At 41.4% G+C, this 18,523-nt stretch overlaps 1 protein-coding gene across 2 annotated transcripts in view; it reads right to left on the minus strand.

Moving 5' to 3' along the window:
• LOC115055514 (leucine-rich melanocyte differentiation-associated protein-like) overlaps positions 1–18,523 on the minus strand; it is a 186,498-nt gene that overhangs the window by 14,271 nt on the left and 153,704 nt on the right. For both annotated transcript variants that reach the window (XM_029521383.1, XM_029521382.1), the window contains exon 5: positions 9,305–9,389. In XM_029521383.1, the coding sequence (XP_029377243.1) occupies positions 9,305–9,389 (85 nt within the window). The remainder of the gene's footprint in view (positions 1–9,304; positions 9,390–18,523) is intronic.

The following is an 18,523-nucleotide window of genomic DNA, read 5'->3' on the forward strand; positions in this document are numbered from 1 at the left end:
TTGACCAAAATGACTCAGTCAATCCAATCAGCTTGCACAGCAGCGACATAACATGCCAGAAACTATCTACGAATCAAATCATGATGGTGAAAGAACTTGTCCGCTCATATTATCATGACAGAGAAACCTGCTCCGTCTGTTTAAAGCGACTTAATCGGCAAATCAAAGTGACATATTAAAAGGTTGTTTTGGGCTTCCTAGCATGTGAGTGACCTCGCTCTTTTCAATCCGGTTGTGCTGGAACGTTGATGCCAGTACAAACTATGCAAGACCGCCTATTTCCTGTAACCAAGGCTCCCCTTTATATTATAAACGAGATGAAAATGCATGTCAGTTTAACAAAGCAGCCCTGACACCCATATCCAGTTGGGCTTACGGACTTCAAGGCAGGGCAGGACAACTTGACCCACAACCCATTTGCGTGTCTGTGTCTGCCTGGACATTTGTTCAGTGAATCTGCAGTAAACGCAAGCTCAGTTCCATTGCACTGGGATTCCATCGTACGGAATAATGGCCTTCTCTTTACAAGCAGCAAATCCAAATGAGGCTTTTGCACAGCCCGATGCAATGAATAATCTAAATGGCACTTAATGTGAGCTATGCTGATACTCTGACGATAGTTTGTGTTCAGACATCACAGCTTAGTGTCTCCCAATTGTATATTGATGCCAAGGCAGCTGACAATAAATCACTGGATTCACCAGTGAGCGAGAAAACTGTTTAGACAATGGCCCAATGGAGCTTACCGTAATTGACAGATGGGTTCAGCTCTTTCCACCACAATAGCTTTGGAGCATTGAGGTTACCTGGGAATGAGTGTGTCACTGTTTGTGAGTGTGCATGATGTCTCAGGACCCACAATAACTTCAGAGTCACAGTGTCTACAGTGATACGTTGAATGTTCGCGTATTAGTAAATATTTCCACATTATATCAATTTAGTAACATCTGCACATTTGCATTGTTACCTTGAAAGTACAATTTCTGGATCATACTATCTACTGTCAAACTCACTTAACAATGTTTATAGAGCTTATGAGGGCTCTTGGGAAATTTCTGTGTATCTAATATTAATGATAATGTATAAGAGACTGATCCAATATGAAATAAAAAAAAAAAAACCAAGACATGGGCTCTACGAATATTGCAATATTAATAAAAAAGAAGTCAGATGGGGCAGAAAGCACACACACACACACACACAAACACACACACACACACACACACACACACACACACACACACACACACACACACACACACACACACACACACACACACTGAATGACTCTGAAACAGGGTAATCGTAAAATTATGTTTGCCTGTTGTAAACATCCATTAAAATCAACAGATGACAGATGACCTACCACAACTTGGCTACACTTTCCTATAAAATGGAGGTAATGATAATAATTATAACCAATATGTTAGGAAAGTTTGGGGAAAAAAAGGCTGATCTAGCCAAAATGCTATTTCGTAATTGCTCCTAATCTCTCTCCTGCCGTGTTATTGCATATATGATCGAAATTTGCCTGCTTCCAAAGCAGATGTGTATCTTGAACAGATAGCTATTTTGTGTCTGTGATAGGTCACCACCAGTGCCATTCATTGGTTGCACATGGAATCTGTTCTATATAACAACATCCTCCTGCATACTTTATTAATACGCTTCATTACATTGTTAATTGTTTCAGTGTGTTATTGCCACTAAGAGCCCGTCCTCTCACAGGACTCTGGGCTCCATTTTATGTTTTTGAGCATACAATTATTTGTGGCCCCTTCTATCACAACATATTAGCATGTATAGCTCTGCTGCGATCATGGCTGACAGAAAGGTTCAGTGATGTAGCGCAGCTGTTAAGCCATGCAGCATGTGTTGTCACCCAGTATGATAAACTAGCCACTGAGTGAAGTGGAGTCTCATTTGTTGGAGCCATTAACCAGACTAGCATTAAGGCATGTTTTCATCTTGAATGATTACTGTGTGAAATCAGTTACCCTAGAATTACGATCTACAGTCGACGGAAAATATAATTTATTAAAAACACCCTGATTAAGATTTATGAACATAAATAAAACAACAAGACAAATATTAGTACTATATCTAATTCTGTTAACTTGCAATCTAAAATATGAGACATGTTTTATCTTTGTGTAAACGTCCTCTGTAATAAACAATAATTGCAAATCTACAAGGACTTGCAGCCTGGACTTGTGGTCTGAACCTGTCCCTTTTAACATGACAAGTTGTTGAGCATCTGCCAGCATGTTAGTAGCTATTCATCAGAATGAAGGGTAGCAAGCCCCCCTCACATGGACAGACTCTGTCTGCTCACCAAGCAATTTGTTTCAAGGGGTACTGACACAGAAGAAAGCTGGTGGACCCAACATCCATCCTGCTGCAAAAATATCCAAAACCATCTGGCAGTTGACCCCCCATCCCAAATTACTATGATGTACTCCGACCTTTGGAAATGACAAAGGCTACAGGAACATTCCCCAACTTCTGACGGAAAGCATAACTGGAAAGCACCAACCACATCTCAGTTATCTTTGAACCACTGCTACAAATCATGGTGGAAAATGAATTGGACTCGTACTGCATTAGCAATACCAGAATATCAGAACTGATTTTCGCTGTTAGACCTATCCACTTTGGGTGATTTATGTTCTGCTACTTTTCTGAAAATGACCAGTGCAACTGGGAAGTCGACCAAGGTCCAGAGCACCAGCGGTATGTTTTTCCAGGAGGGCTGGGCCTGCTTGGCAGTAACTCATGTCCTTGTTCATTGGTCTGACACTCTTGGAGAAGTAGCCAAAATATTGCTTTAAACTTACATCTGTTTATGTCCAAGCAAATTTCATTGTGTGAGCCCAGAGGGTTTGTATCATCATAAATAACAAAGGTTTGTCTGCAATGATCACGCACTGTAAAGATTTAGGAGGCTACATATTTTCCTGCTGCTGAGAAAAGTCTTCCAAAGATTGTTATCATCATATTTCAGCGGTGATGGATGGAGGAGTTCAAAAGTGTTTCAGGCTCAGTGTTCAAAATAGTAAATGTTCATTATATCGTATTAGTTTGTGCAACGACTTGGGATTAATAACTTTCCGATGAAAAAAATGCAACATTTGATCTGTGAACTCTTCATGGCACCCTAATGAAATTGCTTGGATTGCTTCAGTCAAAACAAATAACACCATATACTTTTAACTTGAATATGAAGCATCCCCTATTAAGGTGGAATATCACAGGAGGAAATATTTACTTATATACAGAAAGTGAGAGGAACGAACAAACAAATATCTTGCAATATAGCTCAGAAGCTGACAGTGGTATCTTTCTACTTTAAGTTTTTGCTGTGTACGTCCAACATCACTTTAAGAACTCAAGACACTCGGGAGACTTGCTGAGCTACATCAAACGGCAAGGTAAAAACAATAGTGTCACTGACATTCCTCCAAAGCCAGCACAAACAGAATTATTCACACACTGTGAGAGGAGTGCCATCCGATAACAGAGAGATAATGACACTTGGTGGAAGGCAGCTTTTTCAAAACAGTTTAGAGGTGGCATGTCAGGGTTCAGCAGTTAAGCCTGTCATGGAAGCTGAGGAGGTTATCCTGGCATTTTAATCTAGCCCGCTTCTAAAGGAGAGAACGTGGAGGTGATTTCCAGGGCCAGTAATAACAAGGACAGCCCTGTCTCCAAAAGGAGCCCTCATCATTTTGAATGCGGACAGTGCAATGTTACTTGATGGTGTCGGGAAGGACTGCAGGCCCAGTTTTCCTCGTCCCTTCTCCCCTCATCCATCTCCATAGGCCGGCTTTAATGGATATCCACTCCAGGGAAGAATGATATCACATCATCAGGCTCAGAAAAAGGAAATAGTGCTTGTCTATACACGGGGAGTTTAGACAACTCTGATGGGCCGGGGTGTGCAGTAGGCGTCACCAAAGAATGGATCAATGCAACTGTGACTGAATTTGAAAAATGTATCATGAAACAGGTAGCTGTTGTCTGTTCAAGTAGATCATTGACACCACACATACAGCACACTTTATCACGTATAAAGGTAGTTTCTTATATTAATTATATTCTGTTTTTAATATTCTCTTTATTTTTTGCGTTGTTTTTATTCTTTTCCTTTTTTTTTTTTTTTTTTTATCAAAAAAGCCAAATGTTAAAAAAGGGATCTCTGTGTTTAGATATCCAGCACAGTATAATAATAGGTTAAGGCCCTACATAAATTTTTTTCTTTAGATTTAAGGATAAAAGTATTCTCAGTAAAACGTGTCAATAGTTAAAATACTTACTTTGAAGAAAGCTAATTTTACCAGAATATAATTACTAATACAATGACAAGGGAGCACTAATTATCTAATTAATTATCAAAATGAATTACTATTAAATGCCTTGTGTATATTTTTTGGGTCGTTAGAGCCAGAACAAAGTCTTACATTTCAGAAGCTGATCCCACGTTAACATAAAGTATATTTTTATGATAGCTGTAAATGCAGTGCAGAAAAAAACATCATCATTTCTCTGTGGAGTGCACTGAAATAGAAGAATAAAGTGAAGAAAATGGAAATACTCAAGTAAAGCGCAAGTTGAGTACTTTAGTAAATGTACTCAGCTTTTTTTTCCATCATTGTGGTACAGTTTATATCTAGCAAAAATGTGAGAGTCATCCTTTTTGGAAGAAAGACTTTGTGGGATTTTAATTTTTGTGGATGTATTGTGATTTACAGGACAATATCAGAGATGGCAGCGAGACACCGAGTCATTAGAAACTAATCTTAAACACCTCCTGAGCTCACAAACTGGCAACACACTGCAAAGAAATAAAACCTTCATGTGGTGACAAGTGCTTGGGAGACATTTTTATGAACTCAGCACCTGGGAAGAAAGCCATGTCTTTACTTTGTCAATTCACCTCATAGAGTTTGGTGCAGAGGCTCACTCAACACAAGCTCATGGTGTATAGCTGGCAGGGAGATCTGTATATATCATTCCCTGTGACAATATTTCATCATCTGTCATTTCTCAGTGTTGAAGGCACGCATTGTCTACGGCTTATTACAAAGGTTTACAGAAAGCAGCTCTGCAAAGGGTACTCTGGACGACGAGGGGGAAAAGCTTACACTCTGCTCTTTCCATGTGCCTCATTTTAGTTGTGTGAGGGCCAAGGCTGGTCTTTGTGTTTAAGAGTGATGTTTATCAGGGGACAGATCTTGCTGGTATAATCATTACGAGGCTGAGTGAAATGTCTTGCAGAGCACGTACATGTGTCTGATGGGAAACGTCAAAGGTACTCTGTCTTTTCTCTCCGAGCTCCGGAGAGGACGTTTCCATGCTCATGGAACATGCCAAGGCAGTCCGCAGCAGAAAGGGAAGATTATCAGCAGAAAGACGAGAGCTTTCATTTTAGCTCAAGATAGAAGCATAGAAAATAAGTTGGGAGCAAAGAAACAGATGTCTGAGGTAATCTGGCAATTAATTTACCCCCCCCCCACCCAAAAAAAAAAAAAAAAAAAATCTATATCCAGCAGCACGTGTTCACTGAAAATAACAGGACTTTGTGAAAAATTATTCATATCATATTAACAACAGCATGCAATTATAAATAATATAATCAGCTCTGGCTATAATGCAAGCAACAGTAAACAGACATTGGGGAACTGTATAACGGTTTTGACGCATTAACATTTCTAAAGCCGTCAAACTCATTTTTAGTCTTTTTTTCCCCCTCAGTGTGTTGTGCAAAGAACATTAAGTCATCAGTCAAACCAACAACCTTTCCCTTCATAATGACAACAGCTAAGTTTCAACACTCGCAGTTTAGTCATCCATTAGTCTTGTATCCCATCCAGATGTCTGGCGGAGGAGGAGATAGCAGCAGGTGTAGATCTCTCTGAGCCCAGCTGAGCTCTAAAAGGCAGTGCTTAGCACCCACAGCTCCGTCATCTGGCCTCTCCCCTGTCTCCACCAGCCTCTCGACAGCCCATTCCTCATCATTTACCCCTTTTTGGCAAAGCCCAGAGTCCTTCTAATGGGCTGCTCTGAATGCTTCCAGATGTTTGTTTATTTGTTGTGCAACAACTGTAAAACAGTTTACTCTTAGTTTGGATCTTTTCCCATTGCTCCATTTTTGGGGGTAAGCGGTGGGACTGTGTGTGTGTGTGTGTGTGTGTGTGGTGGGGGGGCTGTAGCGGGAGTTGCAGTGCAGATCACCTCAACATGTAATGAAAGCAAACCACCAAACAATGTGAGGCGCCCCATGGGTGTCGTCAGGAAGGAGGCTGTTTTTTGCTTTGAAGGCTGTGTACCTCCTGGGATTTTAATAACAGTTGTGCACCATTTAAGATACATACATACAAAGTAGCTGGAAGCAGGCCCAGAACAAGAACATTAAAAGGGCCCAGGGCTCATACTATAAGGCAGATTTCAGGCATTCTTCCTTGTCGGTTTACTCTGCTTGTACAAAGATATCCCTTTCATTTACTGCTGTCACTGCTGAGGGATGGCCTACTCAAATTTAATCTGATACCTGTTACTAGTCTCTGGCATATTTATTGAAATATACAGAGGAAATGAAAGCTATTTCATTAAATTCTCCTCTATGCACAGATATATCAATCAAGTATGAAGCATAGTTTTTACATACTTCTGAACTGCAGTTATAATTAGATCTATGAAATAAACTTGTGAATCTCACTTCAAAATGTGTCATCCTAAGAAAATGACAAGCTGGTAATAAATAACCCAACACACTGTTTTGCATGCCAGAATGTTAAGTCGTCATGGTAAGGCACCAGGAACACAATGTGTCATGGACTGTGGCTTAATAGTATGTTATAAGCTAGTCTTTGTACTTCAAGCCGGTACTCCATTTTGGACTGCTAGATTTAGACTTGAGTTGACAGTTGGACCAGCACTAAGAGTTAGAGCCAAGGTGACAGTAGTATAAGATCCTCAGGCCACTCTGCCAGACTATATACTCTGTTCCACTCTGCTTTATGCCTTCACCAAGACACATTGGAGACCCCAATATCCTCTTTCACTTTGTCTTTGTCTAACACTGTCTTATTTCTACTTCTCATCTTCTCTCCCTGTTTAACACCGGGCTTTTCATTCATCTCTCCTTTATCTTTCCCTCAAGTTCAGTCTATCAGTCTGTTGTCAGATCTGGTCACTGGAATCTTGGTTTCAATTTCTCCACCACATCGGTACATCTCTCTGCTTTTTTTCCTCCCTCCTCTTCTCCCTTGTGCTTGTTTTGCTTTGTTTCTCCCTCGTCGACTCACCCAACAACAGGCTTATCTTGGAGTTCTGTCCTTGGCTTCCACCCTTCTCTCCCTGGGCACTGACTTGCCAGTGCTGCCCTCCTATGGGAGCTTCTAGCTGCTGTAATTACCCCTGGCACCCAGGCTTTGGGGGCTTCCACACAGGTGACATGTTGGAGAGGGTGAGTGCAGAGGGGTGAAAGGAAAGGAGGAAATGGAGGTTCTTTTTGCGCAGCCGACAGGGCTGTGTCAGAAGTGCTGCTGATATGCCTGCGACCGGGGAAGTCGGGATAAAACTACACAACACTGAACACTCCGTAAAAATAGGGCCTCTCCACTAACCGTTGAAACAACTATTGTCTCGTATACGACACAAAGTGCACTTGCATGTTATCTGCTTGCTGGTGTAGAAATTCACTTTTAAGTCTGTATTATGAAAAAATAAAAAGCCATACTTAGTACAGTACAGCAGAAACAAGCTGTTCTGTTGAAAAAACTGGCTATATAGGATCACCAAAGCTTCACTTAAATGCCAGATGCGGAAAAAAAATTGTGGTGTGAATTATTTTAATTTATGATGCTTATAGAGAGTGTTTTTTATTTAACTGAACAAAATCGTGCGGCTTTATTGTTTCCTCTCTTTTGTCTGTGTTCCGAATTGAACACAGCAAACACTTAGTTGTTTGGAATTACTGTCGGAAACATTGTGTTTGTTGTCACGCTACTTTGCCAAACAGCTTTGTTTTCTGTGAATGAGGAGTTACTGTGACCATCTACCACATATAAAGAAAACTCATGTATGTTTAGGGAGTGTAAATACAAAAAAACCCCAAACAAAACAACAACAACAAAAAAACAAAGAGCGGGGGCGGGGAAAGGAGGCAGGGACATGAAGAGGAGGTGAAGGGCGAAGATGAGGGCTGTGTTATCTAAGACTGCAGTGCTGGTTCATAAAAATAACAAATGGAGACTGTCACTGCTGCTCATATCTTAGAGGGAGGGGAAAATATTTCATGTGTCAGATCCCTTCACCTTTAAATGACTGTTCTTAGCCAGGTCTGATTTTGACAAAGCGTGGGGCTCTTCCTGTCCGAACATCCGGTGAGAGCTGCCGCCGTCCATGCTGCCATGACATAGATATGTCCTTGGTGGCATAAATGGAGGTCTGTGGGCTGGGGGGGGGGCTCACTATAGGATATACAGCAGCGATGCTCACTTTACTATGACAGTGGTGTGATATCTGCAACTGTAAGGCTAACTGACCACAGTATAAACCTAAAGCTAAACAGACAGTATGTTAAAATACCCTCTTTTACTCTCCACCTGTTAACTTTATTTTTATTTTTAAAGCAGTTACATTTTTTATTCCATCAAGAATTAAATTATTTACCACAATAATCAATGACTGATTGATTGAATAATAAAATGTATTTTAGTGGTCCAAGGACACAAAAAGTAGAATAAAATGAGCCCTCAAGGCTTGTTACTGAAATACAAATGTGAGAGGTGGCCTTGAGAATTAATTTAGAACATTATATCTTTTTAATGAACGAGATTATTGGAGCGCGGTGTTTGATGTTAAGAAGTTGCTACACAATTACATCAAGTGATGACACTGGGTCAATATGAGGCCTAATCAATGTCTCGCATCTACAGATCAAGGGGGCTTCATCTTGTATATGTACTATGTGCTCCCACGCATACATTTACAAGTTAGCCTAGATTACCCAGATTTATTCCCACTATCAACACTTCACACAGATGCAATGAAATCAGTAAGAATATATAACATACAGTAACTCCAGCTCAGTCTCCAGTTCAATAGATTCCCGCTCTCCACAGAGCTGAGGGGTATGACTTGTATTTACATAATCCATGACCTGAGGTTCAATTGATTCTATAACAATATATTGTGCTGCTTCTTGTTTATTTTTTTGAAGAAGATCTGTACAGATATATATACGCAACCCATCTGAGTGAAAAGGTTAGGAAGTCCAAAGGCTTTCTCTTTTCCTTACCTTTGTTGTTCCTGGCGTTTCTGGATCCTTGGGGCAGAGGAGTGTAGAGCAGCGGGTGGCTCTCATATCCAGCATCATTACGAGGCTAAGAGAAACGAGACATACAAACAGAATGAATACTTAGAAGGGAAAAACAGGTTTGAAGGGTCTCAAAATGACAAATACTACTGCGGGTGACTGTGAGTGTCATAAATCTTTTGGGAATGGAACAGGAAATGTTGGAAATGCTCCTGTTTTAACACATAATGCGGTAAGTCACGTTTTATTACTTCTCCTGTGTCGGCTCTGGCTTTGATGATCTGATCTACTACCTGGCTGGGGAGGAGAGGTCTTAACCTTCACTCAGCCATGACCTCCTGCAGTGGTCACCTAAAGGCCAGATGTCAATCACTCTTAACAGTGAAACGTAGTGTGGCCATGAGAGGTTAGTCTGGGAAATGCCACGGCATGACCTCTTCACACAGGTTTTGCATTTTAAGTATTCTTTGACTGAATTTAACAAAATAATGGAAACGTGAGGTAAATATGTGCGTAAATTCCTCTTTCCTTTCCAGTGATTGTAGATGGTCGTCTGAAGAAAGACTGTGATGAATACTGCTTTGAGAAAAAGAGAAAACAGAGCCCTGAATCGCAGTGCATGTTCCCAAACAGTTCACAAGTGTCTTGCGTTGTTGTCCTTTCATGCACTTTCAAGGTCCAAAACATCCTCTTCCTTCCTGTAGCCTTTTAGCTAGCAGAGCGGGCACTTTATCATGACACAGCGATATCTGATGCCTTTGCAGAAATACTTTCCTTTCCTGCAGGAAGGAATTCACTGGGCCTTTAATCATAGCAAGAGACTCAACTGACAAATACATATTAGGGATGGTTTGGAGCTGCATTTTTCCCCACTTTTATTGTTGTTCCTCTACATGCCCATGCATAACATTGAGAAATGGAATGGTCCACGCTACTAAATGGAACCATATTCTTCATGGGCAAAGAGAGCACATTGAATTGAAAACGATCACATAATACGCTTTCAGATAGAATCTCTGAAAGGCATTAAGGTCTGGCCAACATGTGTGTCATATTACACCGAAGAGGAAAAATGGCAAAATAAGCCTATTTTGAGAGCTCACTACATATATGCTGGAGGAACATACTTCTGAAAGAAAGAGCTCAGAATAGAAAGATTGTTTTGACAGCAGACCTGCTGCTCTCAGCCTCTGGACTGGCTGAAGTCTGTTAAACATATCACCGATAACTCCTTGCTTGTGAGCCATAATGCTACAGAAAAATGAAACACCCCAAACTAAGACCATACTGTGGTTTTAAAAAATCAATGTCTTCCATTTGAGGTAAAACAATCAGGTACACATAAGTGCAAAAAAAGCCTTTGGATCGTGGATTGTGGATATACTGTGAACTAAAATTGTCCTCATCCAACTTGCAATTTTCAGAATTTGCCCTTGAGGATATAATTGATACTGGAAGTCAGAATGAGCACACAAAGAGTCGGTTACTTATGAGTTGACATTGGAGCTCGTGTATTAAAAGAGGAATTGTAAACCCACTCTATTTGATCTACCTCCATGCTCTTATGAGCCTCCGCAGAGTTGCGCTCCTGCTTGCCTCATTTCCTGACCTGCTTGAAAGATCACAAGCCTGGGCCTCTTCAGGCCTGCTTGGCCCCCAAAAGCCCCTTATAATCCTGGTGCTTGCCCACAATTAATCTTCCTAGTTGCCACATTATTAACAGCACCACCCACAGACTATGCTAGGAGGGTGTTGGTGGAGAAGGAGGAGATGGAGGACTGCTGGGGTTAGCTTGATACAGGATAAAGGCTAATGCTGCCTCCACACCCCGGTTTGGATCCCATGGGACATCATTCACCTTGCTTTCAGTATCACCACCCACACAGGGCCCTTGCGATGCGCGATACCACCACTTTACGTCCTCACCATCATGCCTGCTGATCAAACACTCAAGCCATTTGCCATCTGTGCTTGTCAGTTTGTGTCCTATCCAGCATAACCATTTCACCCAACCCACACGACATCAATCAGTAGGCTTCCCCATGTCGTGATCCTCCCTTTTTCCCTCTCAAACCTTCCTCCTCACCCCCTCCACATCTGCACTTTTTCATTGAAGTTGATGGCCTGTCCAGAAGAAGAGAAAGCAGCGAATGCTTATTGTGACAAAACATGTGGAACAAATGACAATTATCTTTTTGGCGCTTGCTTTCTGAGAACTAATGGAAGGTTGACTTTTATCATTTTAATGCTTCATAGAAACCATCAAAATCCAGAGGGAAGCAGCAAGGCTGGGATATGTGCTTACAGACTGGCTATAACACCAATCCTCTCTTTCAGAACATTATAACAAGTTACACGTGCGTGATAGACCTATGCGACATCGCTGATGTTTATCTTGTGAATTGTTAGAATAGTAGTTTAACTGCTAGATAATACATTGTTGGGGCTGTTGAAAAGAAACATGACTTTGTATGATTACTCCTTGGAGCTTGTGCAGCATCCAATGGTAACAACTTCCTCTTTTTGTGGATTTATTGAGGAATATAGAATCTTTATATGTGCTGAGCACGGCGCTCGATCACACAGATTTCAACCCCCAACAGTCAAGAGCAACAAAATACACAACTTTCAATTGTCTCACATTGTCCCCGCACATCATATCCCTTTCATGTTTTCAAAATGAGCACTTTGTCAACTTTATTTCCCCTTTTCTGTATCATTTCATTTTCTTTCAGTGTCCCTCGTTTCCCCGAGCTGTACCTACACTGAACAGAGGGAGGTGCTGCTGTGTCGTCTATTTAAAATACTCCTGGACCCCTTTTTCCTCTCTCCCACTCTTTCAGTCTCTCTGCTGTCCAGATTAGTCTGCTCATCAAGCTGAGCATTGTTTTAATTTGCTGGGCCTGGGGCATATGCTGAGTGTTCACATCATTATTGTCTCTGTGCAACGTGAGTTATCACCACAGCTTATGATAATGCGGCACAAATTTACAGTCTGGGGAGCAGAGTGGATTCTGTGATAATACATAGTGGACAGAGGAGAATGGAAAGCGAGAGGGAGTGAAATTAAGAAAGTGTGTGTGTGTGTGTGCATGCGTGAGAAAGAGACAGAAAATGGGTGGTGGCAGAGAGAGGAAGCTCTGTTAGATGTCATAATGAAAGATGATTCCCGTACAGGATAATACATCACACCAGTACTGTCTGTCTTCTTCTTTTCTTTGTTGTTATGTGAATAAATGCTGATAAACCCAGAGGCAATCATGATTATTACTTCCAACATTTCACCATTAGAGTGGGGAGCAAGAGGAGAGAGACAGGGAAGGATGGAAAGACAGGAAAAAGCAAAGCACAAAGAAAACCCACATGGAGCACATAACCACCTCCACAGTGAGGTTCCTGAAAATGTGAGCACCAAAAAGTGAATCAGGGAAGCTTGACACATATCTAGGTATTTTTCAGATACAACTGCAACAAAGTTTGTAAGTTTTGTGAGTTTGGCTGCAGCCTGACGGGTGTTATATTACAGTACATTACACCGACTGATCTAGAGAGATTTCACTAGAACATGATTATGATGTTGGGTGCCAAAGAATATAAATTATTTTGAACCATGTTACACACACTACAGCCAGACTCTGAAGTCTCGCTCCAAAACAGCTCATCATGACACAGCTGGTTCCTGCCTCGCCTCACCTCATGTCCCTCCTTAAGACTGACCAGCAATACAATCTAATTACAGCTGCGCTACAGAGGGAGACCAGTGCAAACACCAGCCCTTTTTATCTCCTTATACATCTGGACAACTAGACAAAGTGCTAAAAGGAAATAAATGTGGCCTGACAGCCACATCAAAGAGTTCAGCCAGAGGCTTACTGCTACTTAGGGCACAGGAATGTTGTTGCTAAGCATCAGCCCGCAACCTATCAGGGTGCAAAGAGGGTCCTGTCCTGCCTTAGAGAGGGAAAGGGGGAAAAGAGAGAGATGAAGAGGAGAGAGAGGGAAGAAGGGCAAGTGGGGTGGGGGGGAGGGATTGTGTGTGTGTGGGGGGGGGGGGTCTGAAATTGAGGGGAAGCTAGGGACTGAAGGAGATTTTTTTGTAGCTTAAAGCAGTTGTTGGAAGAAACAAGCCTTCTGTTTTGTTTTCTCTTGACACCATTTCTGCTTTTTGTGCTTGCAAAAGACATGTATAAAAATGTCTTTTGATATGTTTTCTCTTTGGGTCTATATCAAAATATTTCTTTTGTGTCTGTGCATAGAACTTTTTGTTTTCCACGTCTTGTCTCTGTAAACTGGTGCTGCTTTCTGATCATGTTAGAGATCAGAGGAGACACAACTTGTGAACTTATTTGAGTCAACATTTAATGCTGGCACGACACGTTTATCTCTTCACTCGATAGAATTTTTTACGATTCATGTCTTGTACTTCTGAAGTTAGGGGTTACGAACAATGGAACACTTTCAGAAATAAACAGTGAAAAACAAATAAGCAGCACCGGCTTGCAGCGCCTTACACCATGTAATGGCAACGATGAAACGCTCTAACTCATTTTTAGAGATTGAATACAGCCCTAATTTGTGTATATGCTACTTTTGAGTTTTCAAACAAAATCCTAATATTTTCGTGTATTCAAATTGAAAAATAGTACATTGAGATATTATTATAGGGCCATAAAAAGTTTGTACTGTTGAAGTGAAATCTATTTTGCCACCAACATTCACAAGTGGAACAGTAAAAGGTACAACAGTGGCATATTAATTCAAATCTTCTCTCTTTTTAAGTCTGACCTTAATGAGTATGTCTTAAGGTAGCAGGGAAAAGATCATAATACATTTTAAACTGCTGTTGTGTGTATGAAAAGTATTTCTTTTGGTTTGTTTTAATAATAGCAAGTGGAAGGACGTTTGTAGCGTCATGGTGCCTGTGCTTATGGGCAGTACAGCAGCCTTTTGCTCAGCAGGAAGACTTCTGAGCATGTGTTTAATGATTTCCCAGTTCTACTCCAATGAACTTGCTCCAAGTAAATGTATCATGTGATCACCGATCACAAGAGCAACCGTTGTGAGGCTTCGCTCGGGGCACGAGGCACACGGAGGAAACCAGCAACAGTGAACACCGGCGTTTTGTGTATAGCTAAGCATCAGACAGGCAAAGGTTGGACGTTAATCATCTATAGCGATGACTCATAGATGGTAATAAGGCTGTGTTTGTTTTTGGGTTGAAATTTTAAAAGCCATTCGACCTTTTGTCTGAGTGTCTTGTAGATTAACTGATTTAAAGCAGAAGCTTATGGCTATATTAAAGGTACGCAGTACAATTAGCTTGAGCCTGTTTGCTATTTTGGTCTGCTATAACCTTTCCGTAGTTGCTCATTTTGAAGCTAAAAAATTAAGAAAAACAAGACAAAAAAAAGAGAAAAACAAAAAAAACAAAAAAACACTGAACTACATTGTTTCGGTAAAAACAATGATTCAATATCTACTTTTATCCATACATAACTGATATATTTCAAATAGTCTGGTAATTCTGTTATCTGTAAAACAGGACAAGAACGGGCAGATGTGATTTTTTTTTTTTTATCTACCTGTGACAAGAGATTTTTTGTGTTTGTGTTGTGTTGTGTTTTGTGATTCTTTGCTTTATTTAGCTGATCTGAAATGAAATATTTTCATTTTCCTAGTTCAAGCCAAGCTACACAAATACATACCCATACACAAAACCACAGCAACTCAGGAGTGTGACATATCATGAGGCTTTCTGTTCCGATTAAGGGCTGTAGCTAACGTCAGGGCTGTTTTCTAGAGTGTAGGATGTTTAATAATTGAAGACTCTGGGAGCGGGCCTGTCACACCGGCTTGTCTAGAATGTTTCCTATGCAATTAGACGCCGAGAGACATTTGAAGAGGACCCACAAAAAGAGCCACAAAAAGTGACATGTGAACTTAAAGGAAATTAGCTCTTCACACGAGTGAAATGTGAAGGTTACTTAGCAATGCTTAACTCAGACTGCGGCTGTGTGAAGTGTGTGTTTGACTCAGCCTCGCTATGAAGACTACGATTTTCTTTACTTTGAGCCAGCTTCAGTCAGTAAGATCACAGAGGGAATGAAAACTAATTTTGACTCAAGGCATACGGGAAGAAAAAAAGGAGAGGGAGAGGAAAAAAAAAAAACCTGAGATGTGTCGAAATAATGAGATCTCTTGATGTTTTCTGGGAAGATGGGATGGGATGATGCCGACAGATGCACAACTCACATCTTCACCCGAGTACACACACACACACACGCACAAGCACACACACTCACGGAACATCTAACCATAACTTCAAAACACACAAATTTGCATGTACATGAATTAAAAAGTGCACACACATCCACTGGTATTATTTGAATGCATGAAACACTAATGCACATGTACTAACATGCTCACTTACATTCACGCACCAACACTAACTGATTGGTTGATTAGTACAGATGCAGACTTGTATGATGCAAATTCAGCTCAAGCTCAATAGTCTAAATAAAAAAACAAAAACAAAAAACACACAAACAAACAAACAAACTCCAACGTCAACACAATGGAAAATAAGATAATTAATAATATTTTTGCTTATCTTTTTTTTCCCCGCCACCTGAAAGTAATTTTAATGTACATGCTTTATTCTGAATTTTAAGTAGGTATTTAGGGATATTTCAGGTCAAATAAATATCAATAAAAACAAGTATACTGATGGTAATTAGGATAGAGAAAATTTAAATCCTCTTTATCTATCCATTTAAAAATATTACATGACAACCAGTGAACACGTGATTAATATCATCCCTATCCATCTCCACTCGCCTCGAATCTCTGACAGCCTTTCGCAAGAAATTCTCTTCCATCCGCATTTCTGAGTTCCACATTGCAATGATAACACTGTCATCTTCCACACCTATCATAAGTCACAGGCAAACGACCCAGATCCTCCGTCGCGAGACAGTACTCTCTGCGGGCCTGTAAGCTGTATCATTACACCATGTCATCTTTATGGCACGGAGCAAAGCCCGACTCTCTAATTACACTCTGCCTACTTCATTTACCCAGACAGGGACAGAGCAGCAGGCAAACAATGCATTAAAAATGGAGTGCTTCCCCCTGCTCTATGGACGCCCGTGTTGTTCTGCTGGTGGCCGTCATTGTCCCCTTGCTGTTGTTGTTGTTGCTCTAAAAGCTGCGGAGGAGAGATAGCGGAGGGCCCACACCACGCCATGCCTTCCCCTCCACCCCTCCTTGACATCCCCACCTCCTCTCTTCTTCAACCTTTCTCTCGGAAGGACTTATGAAGGTGAATGGCCGTGTGACAGGGCAGGAATAAAAAAGACAAACCAGGGCTAAAAATTAAATAAAAAGTAGCTGTCTTAAACAGTAATTGCACTTCTTTGCTGAGCATGCTTTCAGATATATAAACCTGATTTACTGTCGGCGTTGCTGCCACAAATCAGAGGGCCCTCTGAGAAACACTCGTGCTATGAAATTGTTTAATCTCATCAAGTTCTGCTTTCACAGCAGGCCATAAATCACATGGTCTTTGTTATCATAGACCTCCATGAGCGCCTCTGAGGCAGGCAATGGATCGTGGGTATATATAATCTTGACTGCGCAAACAGCAGGGTCTGAGCAGCCCAAAATACTTTCATATTAGCCGCGGTGCAGCTGGCGGAACACAAGCACCCTGATGGATATCTCATTTCCTGCGCTCTGCATCTATTTCAAGCAAATTATTACTGCATAAATTTCTTGTCAACAGAAACGGCCAATTAATTAAGTTAAAAATGCTCTCGTGATCACATTTACACACCAAATAGGGGAGCCGGGGCAATTTTCCACTAAGTGAATTTACCGCAGGGGTCACTGTAATGAATGATTTTAAACTTTGTCATAAAGTCGCAGACAGGCCAATATCTACACAGGAGCTGCGTATTTGCATAAAGTGTATTTATGTGGAAATGCTAGAGGACGACAGTGCGGGCAAGGAAATAAAGTTTACAACTACAAAACAAAATGTACGCCAAACTCTGCCTCTCCACTATTTCATCAAAGACACGTGCAAAGGATTGGATGGAGATCATAGGAGCAACTTTGCCATTTAAGATACAAAATATACACATTTGAGGGAGCTCACAATCTGGATGAATTATTCATAATGTATGAGTCTGGGTGTTGGCGGGGGTAGGGGGGCCGGTGGTTGTTTATTCAGCTTGGGCCGTTTATCAGACGGTGAGGATCCCACGGCCGGGATGAGCGTGGAGATTTATCTGTGTTTGGGCTCCAAAGCAGATAAATCAAGGGGTGTAATCACACTCTGAGTGGCCCAGCAATGACCCCACAGTGAACTAATGACACAGAGATATCTAAGCCCCTTTTCCTGTTCCTGGGTTAGGCCCTTAGGTTAGGCTCCTGTCAGACAAGAAGCTAAAGAAAGACACGGCTGCACAGAGAAACCGGGGGAAACTTAAGGCCTTTCATGTCCCTTTGTCCTGTTTACACAACAGCGCGGAGCAAGACTCTTCACCCGCTACTAAAAATAACAGTGTTGAAACACGGCTAGCAGCAGAGGGCTACTGTATAACAATGTTTGTTCAAACAATAGCAATGAGTATCGATTGCGAGTGTACACATTGCGAGTTCACAAGCTGCTATTCAACAACAGTCCATGTAAAAGATACTGCTGTTTGGCTGAGGATGTCTCCCATTCTCTCCCTCCCGGAGCAAAAGGCTTTCTCCTGGACTCAGCCGGCTCTGATTTATCATGTCTTCTGCTAGCAGGCTGTCTGCTGATTAAGCCAGTGGAACTTTGTTTCACTCTCCTCTCTCTTTAATCTGTCTCTCAGCGAGATAAATTAGCCAGTGCCATGCCAGCTCCTTCTCTTTTTACCTCCCTCCCTCCGACTCTTCCCCCCTCTCTCTCTCTCTCTCTCTCTCTCTCTCTCTCTGCTTTTCTCTCTGTTTATCTTTTCTGTCTGTCAAACATTGAGAAGAGAGCAGACACATCTGCTCCCGACGCTGCTGCAGGAGATAGGGCTGGGCTACATCCCTGGTCAGATTTAGCTAAGAGTGTCGGTGACTGAGAATGAGAGAATGAGTGTGTTTTTCCTCTCTCTTTCTCTCCTTGACAACATTCTGTCAAACAAGCTCCCTCTCCTTGGCCGGGCTTATGCTCTTTGT

Source organism: Echeneis naucrates, chromosome 15 (assembly GCF_900963305.1).
Source record: "Echeneis naucrates chromosome 15, fEcheNa1.1, whole genome shotgun sequence".
NCBI lineage: Eukaryota > Metazoa > Chordata > Actinopteri > Carangiformes > Echeneidae > Echeneis > Echeneis naucrates.